At 43.0% G+C, this 15,130-nt stretch overlaps 1 protein-coding gene across 1 annotated transcript in view; it reads right to left on the reverse strand.

Annotated features, from left to right (window-relative positions):
* The window catches only part of ANKRD44 (ankyrin repeat domain 44), a 217,624-nt gene extending 205,448 nt beyond the window's left edge, over positions 1 to 12,176 (reverse strand). Inside the window, 1 exon segment of the mRNA XM_040357119.1 lies at positions 11,759 to 12,176. Coding sequence (XP_040213053.1) covers positions 11,759 to 11,785 — 27 coding nt within the window. The 5' untranslated portion in view covers positions 11,786 to 12,176.
* Positions 12,177 to 15,130: the final 2,954 nt, after the last annotated feature.

Here is a 15,130-nt window from a genome sequence, read left to right on the forward strand (position 1 = left end):
GCTCTCATCAGAAAAGAGGACTTTGGACCACTGAGCAATAGACCGGGTCTGTTTTTTCCAGGAAAGACGCTTCTGACATTGTTTGTTGTTCAGGAGTGGCTTGACAAGAGGAATACGACATTTGAAGCCCATGTCCAGGATCTGTCTGTATGTGGGGGCTCTTGATGCACTCCAGCCTCAGTCCACTCCTTGTGAAAGTCCCCAACACATTTAAATGGCCTTTTCCTGACAATCCTCTCCAGGCTTCGGTCATCCCTGCTGCTTGTGCACCTTTTTCTTCAACGCTTTTCCCTTCCACATAACTTTCTATTAATGTGCTTTGATACAGCACTTTGGGAACATCCAACTTCTTTTGCAATTACCCTTTGAGGCTTTCCCTCCTTATGGAGGGTGTCAATGATGGTTTTCTGCACAACTGTCAGGTCAGCAGTCTTTCCCATGATTGTGATTCCTACTGAATCAGACTGAGAGACCATTTAAAGGCTCAGGAACCCTTTGCAGGTGTTATGGCTTAATTAGCTGATTAGAGTGGGACACTTTGGGCCAGATTCACAGAGATCTGCGGCGGCGTAACGTATCGTCTTTACGTTACACCGCCGTAAGTTTTCAGCGCAAGTGCCTGATTCACCAAGCACTTGCGTGTAAACTTACGGCGTTGTAACGTAAAGCCGTCCGGCGCAAGCCCGCCTAATTCAAATGGGGCGTGTGTCATTTAAATTAGGCGCGCTCCCGCGCCAAACTTTCTGCGCATGCTCCGTGTGAAAATTTCTCGCCGTGCTTTGTGCGAAATTACGGCGCCCCAATGTATTATTTGAACGCGACGTGCGTTACGTCGTTTCGTATTCCTGGACGTCTTACGGGAAAAATTTTTTTTTGAAATTCGACGCTGGAACGATGGCCATACTTTAACATGGCTGTTCTAAATGTAAGCCATGAAAAAGCAGGCTTATGTTTGCGACGGGAAAAACCGACTAGCGACGACGTAAGAGAATGCGACGAATGCGCGTACCTTCGTGGATCGCCGTAAACAGCCAATTTGCATACCTGACTCTGGAAAACGACGCAAACTCCACCCAGCGGCCGCCGGAAAATTACACCTACGATCCAAAAGGCGTACGAAGCCGTACGCCTGTCGGATCTTAGCCAAAAGCCGTCGTATCTTTGTTTGTGAATTACAAATAAAGATACGACCCGGCAAATTTGAAAGTATGCTGGAGTATCAGTAGATACTCCGGCGTACTTTTTCTGTGAATCTGGCCCTTTGAGCCTAGAATATTGCACCTTTTCACAAAATTCTATTTTTCTGAGATTGTGGATTTGGGGTTTTCATGAGCTGTAAGCCATAATCATCACAATTATGACAAATCACTGCTTGAACTATCTTGCTTTGCATGTAATGAGTCTATCTCATATATTCGTTTCACCTTTTAAGTTAGTGAAATAAATAAACTTTTGTAAGATATTAAAATTTTTCGAGTTTCACCTGTATCTAATCTGCAGTATACCAATAGGAAGTGTGTTAGGACTGGTGAACACCTCTCACTATGTTCTGGAGATAAGCAGAGGTGTTCTGTAGTCCTAACACTACATCTTGTTCTAGGGTGACAACAGTGCTCCTCCATAGATAGTATGGTGAGCGTTGTCACCCTTGAACAGGAAGTGTGTTACTGGCAGGATCACCAGGTGAAGATATAAGAAAAAGAAGCCTGTTAGGCCTCTTGCACACGATACTCCAGTTCGAGCATTCATATATTTTTTTGTATGTATTCGCAAGTATTTACGTGCATTTTCACATATAAAATGTATTCTCACGTTCTCGTTCTGCACAATATGTAAATGGACATTTGCGCATTTTTGTGGGCATTTTGCGTGCATGAGGCGTAAATTACTGGCCAAAAAAGCAAATTTTTCTATTTTTCTTTTTTACTGAAGAATTCACGGCGCTTGTTTATGAACCTGTGTATATAGGCACATTACAATTAATGCTTAATTAATTAATGATTTCTTCAGGACCCAGTGTTTTCCCTTCTCCCCTCCCTCTTGATATCACACTCAAACACAGGGTACACTCCTGAGAGATAATTAGTCCTCTTTGTGCCTCAGAAGAGGGTGGAGTTTTGTATCTGTATCTCTATGGCCCAGATTCTCAAAGGGCTTACGACGGCGCAACGCCATGTACGCCGTCGTAAGTCCTAATCTGGGCCATCGTATCTATTCGACTGATTCTTAGAATCAGTTACGCATAGATATCCATTAGATCCGACAGGCGTAAGGCTCTTACGCCGTCGGATCTTAGATGCAATTTTTTTTTTTTGACCGCTAGGTGTCGCCTCCGTCGTTTTCCCGGTCGAGTATGCAAATTAGCTAGATACGCGAATTCCCGAACGTACGCACGGCCGACGCAGTAAAGTTACGACGTTTACGTTAGGCTTTGGGGTTCTGCTTTGGGGTTCAGATAAATTTAGATTAAACTTCAACTTTGAGCAATTTTTCTTTTAAATAAATTTGCGCTCCATCAGATTTTTTAAATAAAGTAGCTTGGGCTGGCAGTGCTCCCCTTCAATTCCAAGTTTTTCTCTGCAGTATCTTTTTCATAATACATTTTAAAAGATTCACCTTTTCGGAAAGTCATATGGATGAAGAAATGCATGTTGGGGGCGGGTTTTAATGCCAATCATGTGAGGACTATTTAGCAGAGACCTGGGAGACACACTGACAGGCACTCCAGCCGGCTTTTAGTACTGCTAGCAACAGATTAAAGAGAACCCAGTAGGAACTATAGAGTGCTTAACATGCTGTGTGATCCTTTTACAAGATGTATGTTTGAGTATTTTATTTATTTATTTGTTTATTAAACACTTGGTTTTAGCAGTACTATGCCATGTATTTTTTTCCCATGATCTTTGACATGAATACTGTGGAGTGAAAATAGGAGGATGTGATCTGCTGCCTTAAGACGCTGTTTAGGATCAAAGGAAATCAGAGTGCTTTTTTTGCTGATCTTTTTCCAATTCTAATATATTAGCTGGTAAGTGGCCATCCAATTGAATAGGTGGAGTGACACATGGATGTCTACACTGAATTTTATGGCACTTGTATCTGATTTGCACTATGCTTCACATACTTTGTGATCTACTTTATAAGATTTATGTTTGTGAGTACATCTGTTTTCTAACACACAAAAACCTGGTCTAGCAGTCAGGAGCGTCTTTAATATTGATTGGACCCTGGGAAAACATTTTTTTGGGCCCCCATCCATGAAATTTTGCTCTCCACCTGCTCTGAGACATACAATAAATAGCAGCTAGACTCAAAATCAGTTTACTGAATGAGATCAGGCAGCGATTGCGATGGTGTTGCCAGAGGTTACAGTGTATCATTACCACTCACTGACTGGCTGCTAGAAGTTACAGCACACATTATGGCTCACTGATTATTTGCTAGAGGTTACAGCACATAACTTCTGCTTGTTGATTGGTTGCTAGAGATTACTGTACATCAATACTGCTCACTAATTGGTTGCTAGAGGTTACCGGACATCCTTACCACTCACGAATTGGTTGCTAGAGGTGACTGAATATCCTTACTGCTTAATTATTGGTTGCAAGAGGTTAGTGCATATCTTTACGGCTCACTGATTGGTTGCTAAAGTTTATAGCACATCATCTCACTGCCTGCACACCATGGACTTGGGAGGCGAGGGGACCCATCAATAGGCAGAAAACTCCTAGGGTATATAGTGCAAAACTTTGGAAAGTACAGTGGGGATGGAAAGTTTGGGCACCCCAGGTAAAAATTTGTATTAATGTGCATAACGAAGCCAAGGAAAGATGGAAAAAACTCCAAAAGGCATCAAATTACAGATTAGACATTCTTATAATATGTCAAAAAAAGTTAGATTTTATTTCCATCATTTACACTTTCAAAATGACAGAAAACAAAAATATGGCGTCTGCAAAAGTTTGGGCACCCTGCAGAATTTATAGCATGCACTGCCCCCTTTGCAAAGCTGAGACCTGCCAGTGTCATGGATTGTTCTCAATCATCGTCTGGGAAGACCAGGTGGTGTCAATCTCAAAGGTTTTAAATGTCCAGACTCATCTGACCTTGCCCCAACAATCAGCACCATGGGTTCTTCTAAGCAGTTGTCTAGAAAACTGAAACTGAAAATAGTTGACGCTCACAAAGCTGGAGAAGGCTATAAGAAGATAGCAAAGCGTTTTCAGATGTCAATATCCTCTGTTCGGAATGTAATTAAGAAGTGGCAGTCATCAGGAACAGTGGAAGTTAAAGCAAGATCTGGAAGACCAAGAAAAATATCAGACAGAACAGCTCGCAGGATTGTGAGAAAAGCAATTCAAAACCCACGTTTGACTGCACGATCCCTCCAGAAAGATCTGGCAGACATTGGAGTTGTGGTACACTATTCCACTATAAAGAGATACTTGTACAAATATGGTCTTCATGGTAGAGTCATCAGAAGAAAACGTCTTCTATGTCCTCACCACAAAAATCAGCGTTTGAACTTTGCAAATGAACATATAGACAAGCCTGATGCATTTTGGAAACAAGTTCTGTGGACCGATGAGGTTAAAATATAACTTTTTGGCCGGAATGAGCAAAGCTACGTTTGGAGAAGAAAGGGCACAGAATTTAATGAAAAGAACCTCTGTCCAACTGTTAAGCATGGGGGTGGATCAATCAAGCTTTGGGGTTGTATTGCTGCCAGTGGCACAGGGAACATTTCACGAGTAGAAGGAAAAATGGATTCAATATAATTTCAGCAAATTTTGGATGGTAACTTGATGCCATCTGTGAAAAAGCTGAAGTTAAAGAGAGGATGGCTTCTACAAATGGATAATGATCCTAAACACACCTCAAAATCCACGGGGTATTACATCAAGAGGTGTAAACTGAAGGTTTTGCCATGGCCTTCACAATCTCCTGACCTCAACATAATTGAAAATCTATGGATAGACGTTAAAAGAGCAGTGCGTGACAGACAGCCCAGAAATCTCAAAGAACTGGAAGACTTTTTTAAGGAAGAATGGGCAAAGATACCTCAAACAAAAATTGAAAGACTCTTGGCTGGCTACAAAAAGTGTTTACAAGCTGTGATACTTGCCAAAGGGGCAGTATAAGGTATTAACTTTTGCAGATGCCATTTTTTTGTTTTCTGTAATTTTGAAAGTGTAAATGATCGAAATAAAATCTAACTTTTTTTGACATATTATAAGAATGTCTAATCTGTAATTTCATGCCTTTTGGGGATTTTTCCATCTTTCCTTGGCTTCGTTATGCACATTAATACAAATTTTTACCTGGGGTGCCCAAACTTTCCATCCCCACTGTATATAGTGGGGGATTCTACGCTAACCACCAATGTAATGGTGAAACACCATGTAATGGGGGATTTTACACCACCCACCAATTTAAGCTCCAACGAGCAGGGCTCTCTAATAACTCATGTATTTTATTGTAACTGTACTGTCTGCCCTCATGTTGTAAAGTCCTGCGCAAACTGTTGGCGCTATATACCATATATACTCGAGTATTAGCCGACCCGAATATAAGCCAATGCACCTAATTTTACCACAAAAAACTTGTAGAGCTGAAATGGGGCTACATGTGCGCCAAGTTTCGAGTCCAGGGGACCTACGACCGGCCGGTACCAGGTCCCCAAAGTCACTGGAGAAATTACCGTTTAACATGGGAGTCTATAGAAGGGGTGCCCGGCTATACCGTATATACTCGAGTATAAGCCGACCCGAATATAAGCCAAGGCACCTAATTCTACCACAAAGAACTTGGACTTATTGACTCAGGTATAAGTCTAGGGTGTCCATCTGCATGCCTCACTTTGTCCATGTGTATGCCTCTCTGTGCCCATGCCTCTCTGTGCCCATGCCTAGACTGACATTTAACATGGGAGTCTATGGAAGGGGTGCCCGGCTTTGAAAAATCCCCCAGACAAAAACATTTGCACACTTGTAGAGGAGAAATGGGGCTATATGTGTGCCAAATTTTGGGTCCAGGGATTCTACAGCTGGCTGGCACCAGGTCCCCAAAGTCCGGGAGATCAGGCGCAAAAAGGTGACTCGAGTATAAGCCGAGGGGGGCATTTTCAGCACAAAAAAATTTGCTGAAAAACTTGGCTTTTACTCGAGTATATACGGTAAATCCTGTACAATAATAATTAAAAAAAAAAGAGGAATAGGAGCATTTACACGGACCACCAGTGTAAGGGGGAATATACAATGACCTCTATGTAAGGTGACACTTCTACACTGACCACCAATGTTGGGGGGGGATTTATACTGACCACCAGTGTAATGGCAATTCTGCACTTAAAGGGGTTGTAAAGGAAAAAAAATGTTTTCATAATAAGCATCCTTTACCTGCAGATATTCCTCTTTTCACTTCCTCATTGTTCGTTTTTGCTCAGAAGTTGCTCTATTTCTTCTCTGTTCTCTTCACTTCCTGCTTGTCTGATTGTTACTGACCACCGTGACGGGAGGGTTTACTGCGGTGGTCAGTAACGTGCTCACCCCCTCCTGGGAACTACATCTGTGCGGCAGGACGCTCTCTACGTGTTAGAGACTTCAAGGAGGTGTGAATTACTGGGCGTGCCGCAATTCATACTGGGAAATGTAGTTCTTACATGAACGAGCGCCGCAAACCAGGAAGTGAATGAGAGAACAGAAACTAGAATGCCGGAGGTGATATAGATGAAGGAATTTAATAGGTATTTACTTGTTTTATAACAGAATCATTACACTATTCTGTCTGTCTACCTTGCAGACATTCATTTTAGGCAAAAAAAATGTTTCCTTTAACACCAGTGTAAAGGGAAATGTACACTGATCACCAATGTAACGAGGGATTTTACATCAACAATCCATAAAGGGGATTTCTACATGGCCTACAAATGTAAGGGAGGACTTAAAACTGACCACAAATGCAAATTTGGATTTTTTTTTTTTACTGATTACCAATAAAAAGAGGAGTTTCTACACTGGCCACCAATGTAATAAGGATTTACATTGACCACTAATGTAATGGGTATTTACATTGACCACTAATGTAATAAGAGCATTCACAGTAACCATCAATGTAAGGAGATATTTACACTGACTACCGATGTAAGGGGGACCTCCACACTGGCCACTAGTGTGAAGGAAAGGATTGTACACAAAGCCCCAATGTAATGAGAAGACTTACACTGACCACCAATGTAACTGAGACATTTAGCCTGCGTTCACATTTGTGTGTGTTGGGAACGCATGCAAAAATCGCTTTCCTGACACCACAGAAACATGCTGTCCTTTAGCAGATACACAGCAGTGCCTTTAATTGTTAATGACACCCTCAGGCATCTTCTGAGATGTGTGTATTCACATCAGGGCCGATCCGCCCTATAGGCTCACTATGCAAGCCGCTTAGGGCCTCGCAAAGCTGCGGAGGGCCCCCCAAATTACTAGAGGCCCCACCTGGTGAGAAGTCATTTTCGGCCCCTCACCCCACTTCTCAACTCGCTGGCTGCGTGGGAGAAGAGGTACCCCCTGCTTCTTTAAGGTAAGATGTCAGTTCCAACAGCAGTACACCCCCTCCCCCCGCTTCTCAACTTTAATCTTTAATGTGACATGTCACTCCCAGCAGCCCCCCCGCTTCTCAACTTTAATGTGACATGTAACTTTGCTTAGGGCCCCAGGGAGGTCAGGATCGGCACTGATTCACATTCACCAAAATTCAGGGTGCTGTGGCACCATGTTATTTTGAAAAAGGGTTTCATCTCCAATTTGCTTACCTTTGCAGAATAGGCTAATGTTAGGATTAATGAGCACAGTCAGAGGCGTGACCTTCAAGCATGCCCCTTTACCTCCCAGTGGGCAGCATTCAGCAGATGGTGGATATGACCTCAGGGGGAACATGATATACATATGAATGACGCCATTATTTACACATCAATGTAGCGCTTCCGTAGCTATTTACATATTAATGCTGCGGCTATTTACATATTAATGATGCTTCTACTTACATATCAATGCAGGTTATGTACATGTAAACACAGGGTCTGCAGTTGAGTCATCAGGGCAACAGGGCAGAGCTGGGCAGCATTAGAAACGGAACTTCACACTGAGATATCGGGACACAGCAAGGGACTAAAACTTCAAGGGACAAAGGAATTTAAACTAGGATAGTTGGCAAGTATGAGGCAGCTGCTTTGGGCCCCACAACAATGATGGGGCCCAGGGCAGCTGCTCCCTTTTGTCCTGCACTTGAAGACGGCCTTGTTAGCAGTACTATGTCATGTATAGTTTTATTTCCCCATAATCTTTAATGTGAGATACTTTGGAGTGAAAGGAGGATCTGTAGTTTCCTCATATTACAGGAACTCAGAACACTTTTTTGCTGATATTTTTCTAAAGAGAAACAATAGTAGCTGGTGAGTGACTGTCCAATCAAATTGGTGGAGGGACATTTGGTTGAGGAATCTACACTGAATGTTTTACTTGCATTTTTTACTGAAGGGATGGTGTTTTGCACACTGCTTCACACACTTTGTGATATTTGTGTGTGAGTATATCCACTTTCTAATACACAAAAACCTAATCTAGCAGTATTATGTTCTGTATTGTTTAATTTTCCATGTCCTCATGATATGAGTGCCATGGAAAAAAAGAGGAGGAGGAGGTCGAGATCTCATAGCATGAGAAAAGCATCTATGCTAAATAAAAGGAGTCTAGAGGAATTTTTGCAGATCTTTGTTTAAAAAGAGGCAATTCTGGTTCTGTACTGTATACAGACAATTCCTAATGGGTGCAACAATGCCACTGGTGAACTCTCATGCTGCGTACGCACAACCTTTTTTTCATGATGAAAAAAATGCCATAAGTCTTTACACACAGGTCTTTTACTCTTAAACATCAGTAAATTATGACTCCCGTATGCAAGGGGCCTTATTATCCCCATTGGAAGATTTTCCCTCTATTCCTGTTCTGATGACAACTTAACCACTTAAGGACCTGCTCATGTATATGTACGTCGGTTTTTTAAAGATGGATATCTCGGTAAAAGGCAGCAGCTGCTGCCACAACCGAGGTATCCATCTTTAGCATGAGCGGTCCTGTAAACGCTAACGACGGTCTGTGCGGCGGATTCGCCGTAAGATCGCCGTTATCGTCGGCGGGAGAGCGGCCCCCCCTCCCGCGCCCTCCGCCGCTTACCGGAGCCGTCGGTAGCGGCGGAGGCGATCGGGTCCTTCAGCCTGCTGTGTGAGGATGCGAGTGAGGGCAAGATGGCCCCCACCCGTCCCCATAGCCTAGCAGGGCGGAAGTGCCGTCAAAACGTCAGTCCCGCCCATGCGTCTTAAAGGCACATTTTTTAAATGTCTTTTTGACCCCAGATCTCATATTAAGAGGACCTGTCATGCTTTTTTCTATTACAAGGGATGTTTACATTCCTTGTAATAGGAATAAAAGTGATCAAATATTTTTTTTTTCAGTGTAAAAAATAGTAAAATAAATAAAAATAAATAAGAAAACAACAATTTTTTTTTTTAAAGTGCCCCGTCCCGACGAGCTCGCACACAGAAGCGAACGCATACGTGAGTAGCGCCCGCATATGAAAACGGTGTTCAAACTACACAAGTGAGGCATCACCGCGATCGTTAGAGCGAGTGCAATAATTCTAGCCCTAGAATTCCTCTGTAGCTCAAAGGATGCAACCTATAGAATTTTTAAACGTCGCCTATCGAGATTTTTTAAGGGTAAACGTTTGACGCCATGCCACGAGCGGGCGCAATTTTAAAGCGTGACATGTTGGGTATCATTTTACTCGGCGTAACATTATCTTTCACAATGTATAAAAAAAATGGGCCAAATTTATTGTTGTCTTATTTTTTTATTCAAAAAAGTGAATTTTTTCCAAAAAAAGTGCGCTTGTAAGACCGCTGCGCAAATACGGTGTGATAATGGTAATTAGGACAAACAGAGAGGGTGACTCTCTAATGGGGACACAGACAGCAATAAAAACCTGACAGGTGTTCTAACCCTCTCAACTCTATCCAAAACAAAATTTAGTTACACATTATTTAAATGCTATCCATGTGTAAAAATATACTTAAATATTTCCACCTGCATCTTCTAGTAATAATGAGAGGCCATGCATTTGACATTACCTCCGCAGAATCGTGGGACTAGCTACATGTTTATCATGATGCCAGATAACACTTAATTTACTGAATGTACAGTGCTGAATGGGACTGTTCTCTATCAGCAAGCAGATCTGTATAGTGACTAGAGTTACACTGATACTGATACTAGTATCTGTGCCGATACTGAGTATTTTCCCGAGTACTGCATTATTGAAATGTATACAGGGAGATCAGTGATGGTAACACCTCAAGCGCCACACCAATTGTCCCCTGACTGTCCCCCATATCTTCCTCCAGTCCCCCTGCGTGCTCCGATCCCCCTCAGTGCTCCGGTTCCCTTCAGTGCTCCACTCCCCCTCTGTGCTCCGATGCCCCTCTGTGCTCCGCTCCCCCTATGTGCAACGCTCTCCTTCCATGCTCAGCTCCCCCTCTGTGCTCAGCAGAGGGGGAGCTGAGCACGGAACGTAATTTACCAGCTCCTTCCTTTTCCAAATGCACAGTGATCACTGACTGTTCATTCATAACTGTCACTAAGCATTGTAAACTTTGTTTACGATGCTTCAATTTATGAATGGAGAGGAGCCGCTGTCTCCTGTCCATTCATCTTCAGTGCAGCTGAGGCTACAGAGAAAGGGACTGGGGAATCTGTGTCCTCAGTCCCTTTCCCTGTCTCAAAAGGCAGATGTCCGGGGTCTGTTAAGACCCCTGATATCTCAGCAAAGCCCAACAGGGCTAAAAAAAAAAGAAATAATAATAAAAAGAATTGTAATAATTAAATATTGAAAAGGTTAAATTGTAAAAATAATAAAACATAAAATAAAATACACACTGACACCGCCCACTCCCCTCCAAAAAAGAAAAGCATTGTAAAAAAAATAAAATTGTAAAAAATACAATTTTACAATTTTTTTTTTTATAAAAACTGACAGTCCACGCGTCATCAGTGCTGCATATTAGTGCCATTGTCACATGACAATAAAAATAAGTATCATAATCGGTATCTGCCTTAAAAAAATGGTATTGTTGCAACACTAATAGTGACATTTATACAGTTATATATTTTTCTTTACTAATTTTACTTTAGGTTTGCTAAATTAAAAAATGAGTGCATTGAAAAATTACAAATATCACCATGATTTTCTATAAGAAAACAAAAAACAAAAAAACCTTCAGTGCTAAATGAAAACTGATATTTTAGGTATGGGTGGGTGTTGGTATGTTGCATCACTCGCCAGCTTTAATATCTATAGGGGACACAGCGACAAGCTCTCCCCCCTGAGATCTCAGCTCTGCCCCTTCCTGTTATTGAGTCTCCTTTCTTCTGCTGCATTCTACATAACAGTAAAAAAAGATATACAAATGCATCCCTGCCATCATCATCATTGGGCTGTCCTGCTAAATGTAGGTGAATGTGCCCACCAGCAGCTACCCAAGTCTGAAACATGAATTTTGGGAAAATTGTTAAGCCGGAAAGGTTACTAGGATACAACCACCGCTGTTCAGATCATTTCTACAGAGATTATGACTATAATAGCCTCTAGCCCTGTTATAGTTTTAAAACTGTAAACAAATTCTGTGGGCTTTAATAATGAATCTTCTTACCTGGTCTGTAAGTTTCACTGCAGCCATTCTTGCAGAAAATGGGCTGCTATCATGTAAAACTTTTTCAGAAAGCAGAATCCAGCATAAAGAGGTTTACAAAAACGTCTTCAAGTGACAAACACAGCTTACAACTGTCTGTCACTGCCCTTTCTTAATCTATGCTTCTCTGCCAAGATTGCAGAACTACAGACACAGGAAGTGTACAATACACAGACCCGTTACTTCTGACATCATCACATACAAGGCAAATTTCCACAGTAATCTTCTGTCTTTGGTGTCTTCAAGAAGCTCTATTGCCATCTGGTGGTAGAAAAGAAAAATGCGTAGCAGAGATAAACTGAAATGAGCTGACGCACAACATGGTCGCCTAAGAACATTTGTGAATCTCTAAAGTTGGCTTCAGACTATAAAACTTGTATACAACTTTCCTTTAGATTTACCAAAACCATATAATATGAGGTCAAACCTCAACACTTTAAAATTCCTTGCAATCAGGCAGGCCCGTGCACTTCATAGTTGAAGGTAAATCTAAAGGAATTTGAACAACAAAAGTTGTATAATGTGTATCCAGCTTAAGGCTAAATTCACACTAGCACTCCTGCATTTAAAGAGGAACTGCAGTCCACTCACATAATTTGTAATAAAAACATCTTTGCCATTCTGAAGCTTCCCTCCAACCACTTTGCATATTATTTTACATATACTGTGATTCTGTACTTGCCAAATATACGGCAGAAATCTCCCTCCACTGAGTCTGGCTGCATTCATTTTAACTGTGGGCAGCTGAAGCTGCTGCCTGTTCACTTCCTGGATTTACAGAGGCACACCTCCAGCTCTGCAGCTCTCATTTGCCCTCTTATGACCCACCCCCTCTTTCCTTCCCGGCAAACTCTCATGAGAGCGAGAGAGAAAGCTGTGCACAATGTCATAAGGCTAGGCTAGGCTTTTGATCAGACAAGAAACAGGAAATGGGCTGTAAAGAGTATTTACTGGCAGAAAAATGTTTTATTATCCAAAGTTAAAACAACAAGGGCAGCATATGCTTATCCCCAAACCTGACAGACAGACTGAAATCAGAATTCCCCTTTACGTGGGCTACAACCTCCCTCCGTTATCTAGGCATACAACTAACAGACAGCCTTGACATGCTGTACGCGACAAACTACCCTAAGTTAATATCTGCTGTCAAACAAGACTTGCAACACTGGACGAAAACCGCCTTCACCTGGCTGGGGAGAGTAAACATTATAAAAATGAATATCCTTCCTAGGATCTTGTTCTACATGCAGATGCTCCCTATATCCTTACCCAAGACCTTCTTCGCCCACGTGTCCCACATGTTCACTAAGTTCATATGGAACTCCCAGAAGCCACGCATAGCATTAGGGGTCCTGAAACGCCCAAAGCACTCTGGTGGTTTGGCGTCCCTGACTTATTGAGATACTATCGGGCCATAGCCCTACAGAGGCTCCTCAATTGGCGCTTTCACGACCGATCCAAAATATGGGTTACAATGGAAAAATACATGGCTGGAAGGAATCTGGTGTATGCCCCGTGGCTCTCGAGGGAACACAGGGGGCTGTCAAGGGACACATCCCCCCTGACACATCTGTCGCTCAGGATGTGGGACAAAATGAACCGCATATTTGTTCTGGCCCCCCCGTGTCCCCGCTGGCGCCACTCGGTGGGTACCTTTGGTTCCCCCCGGGGAGGACACAGACTTCTTTGGAAAGTGGATTGACGACAAGAATGCTAGCTGTGGGAAACGGTTAAGAAACGGCAAACTGTTACCCTACGAATCCTTAACGGGCAGGCCTGGTAAACCGCTAATGAATTTTTGGAGATCTAGGCAGCTGCACCACTTTTTGGAAAAGACTGGTAGCTCAATAAGAGATATTACATTGCTTACGCCTTTTGAGGGCCTGTTCATAGCGGACGAACCAATCGCACGAATGGTCTCGGAATTGTACCAACTGCTGGGGTCCTCGGCCTCTGCGTCTAAACCCGTCTGTATACGGGCATGGGGGAGAGACCTGGTGCAAGAGCTCACGGGTCCTCAACTGACTAATTTATTTTAGATGACTCATTCCAGCGTGACCGACTCTAAAATGCAAGAGAGGAGATACAAGCTGATGTCGCCCTGGTACAGGGTCCCCGTGGATTTGGCACGGATGTACCCTGCCATCTCTGACCGGTGCTGTGGAGGCAGAGGAATCCTTTTACATTTGTGGTGGGAATGCCCTATAATTGCACCTTTCTGGGAAGACGTTAGAGATCTGGTTAAGGAAGTTTTGGGGATAGACATCCCCCTCTCTCCGACCCACTTTCTCTTGCACATCCCTCCCATGCCTATTAGTCGTTACAAAAAGAGCGCACTTCCTCACCTGCTCGATGCCGCTAGGCGGCTAATTCCGATTTACTGGAAGAAAACGCAGATACCAAACAGGGAGGAGTGGATACGCAGGATAAATTAGGTCAGGGGAGCGGAAGAATTGATCACAACCTGTAAAGGCACTAGAGATGCGCACACTGCCCGATGGATTCTCTGGACAGATAATTTTTCAGACCCCAATTATATCCCCTCTAGTTTGGACAAATCTCTGCTAAAGTTAGCGGACCCAACTCTGGTTTACAACAGAAATGTAAACCCCCCATGATATGGAGCGTAGACCGCGGAAATTGCTTAACATAACCGTTTTTTTTCTTTCAACGCAATAGCCTGGCGACTGGTGGCCCGGTGCGGACGGGGTGGATCCCTCATGCATCTTTGGTGAGATTCCGATCTTTCTCTCTCTCTTTTATTTGTATTATTTTTTTCTATATGGTTAAGCACTTTTACAGTTGTTGCTGTTGACATGGTTGATGCCCCCGAAATGCTGAGATGGCTATGCACGGCAGGGCACACAACCCACGTGTGTGCGCCCTGAGTGATAGCGTCAGTGCTGTGATTCTCATTGTGAAATGCGGGGACCTGGAAGGTGCGCTGGGGGGCGGTTGTTGGAGGCCTTGAATGGCAGCCCTCCTCCGGCGTAGACCCTGGTTAGGGTTGCCCCTGGAACCGCCTAGGGTGGTTCTCCACCCGTGGCAATACCAGAGCCCGAAACACGCTGTGCTTAGATAACTGAGGAGGGCAGGCGAGCCATCCACCCTACTCTCAAGAATAACCTTCTTATGCTTTACTTGTTTTGGCTACCTTTGGATTTTTCTTTGTTGTTTTGTTGTAAGGGAAAATGTACGTCACCAACGAGTATTGTTAAACTGTAAGATGTGACTGAACTCAATAAAATAAGTTTTACAAAAATAAATAAACAGGGGCAGAAGATTTTATAGATGGAAAGTTGAAAAAATGACTGAAGGTCCTCTTTAAGGTAT

Source organism: Rana temporaria, chromosome 6 (assembly GCF_905171775.1).
Source record: "Rana temporaria chromosome 6, aRanTem1.1, whole genome shotgun sequence".
NCBI lineage: Eukaryota > Metazoa > Chordata > Amphibia > Anura > Ranidae > Rana > Rana temporaria.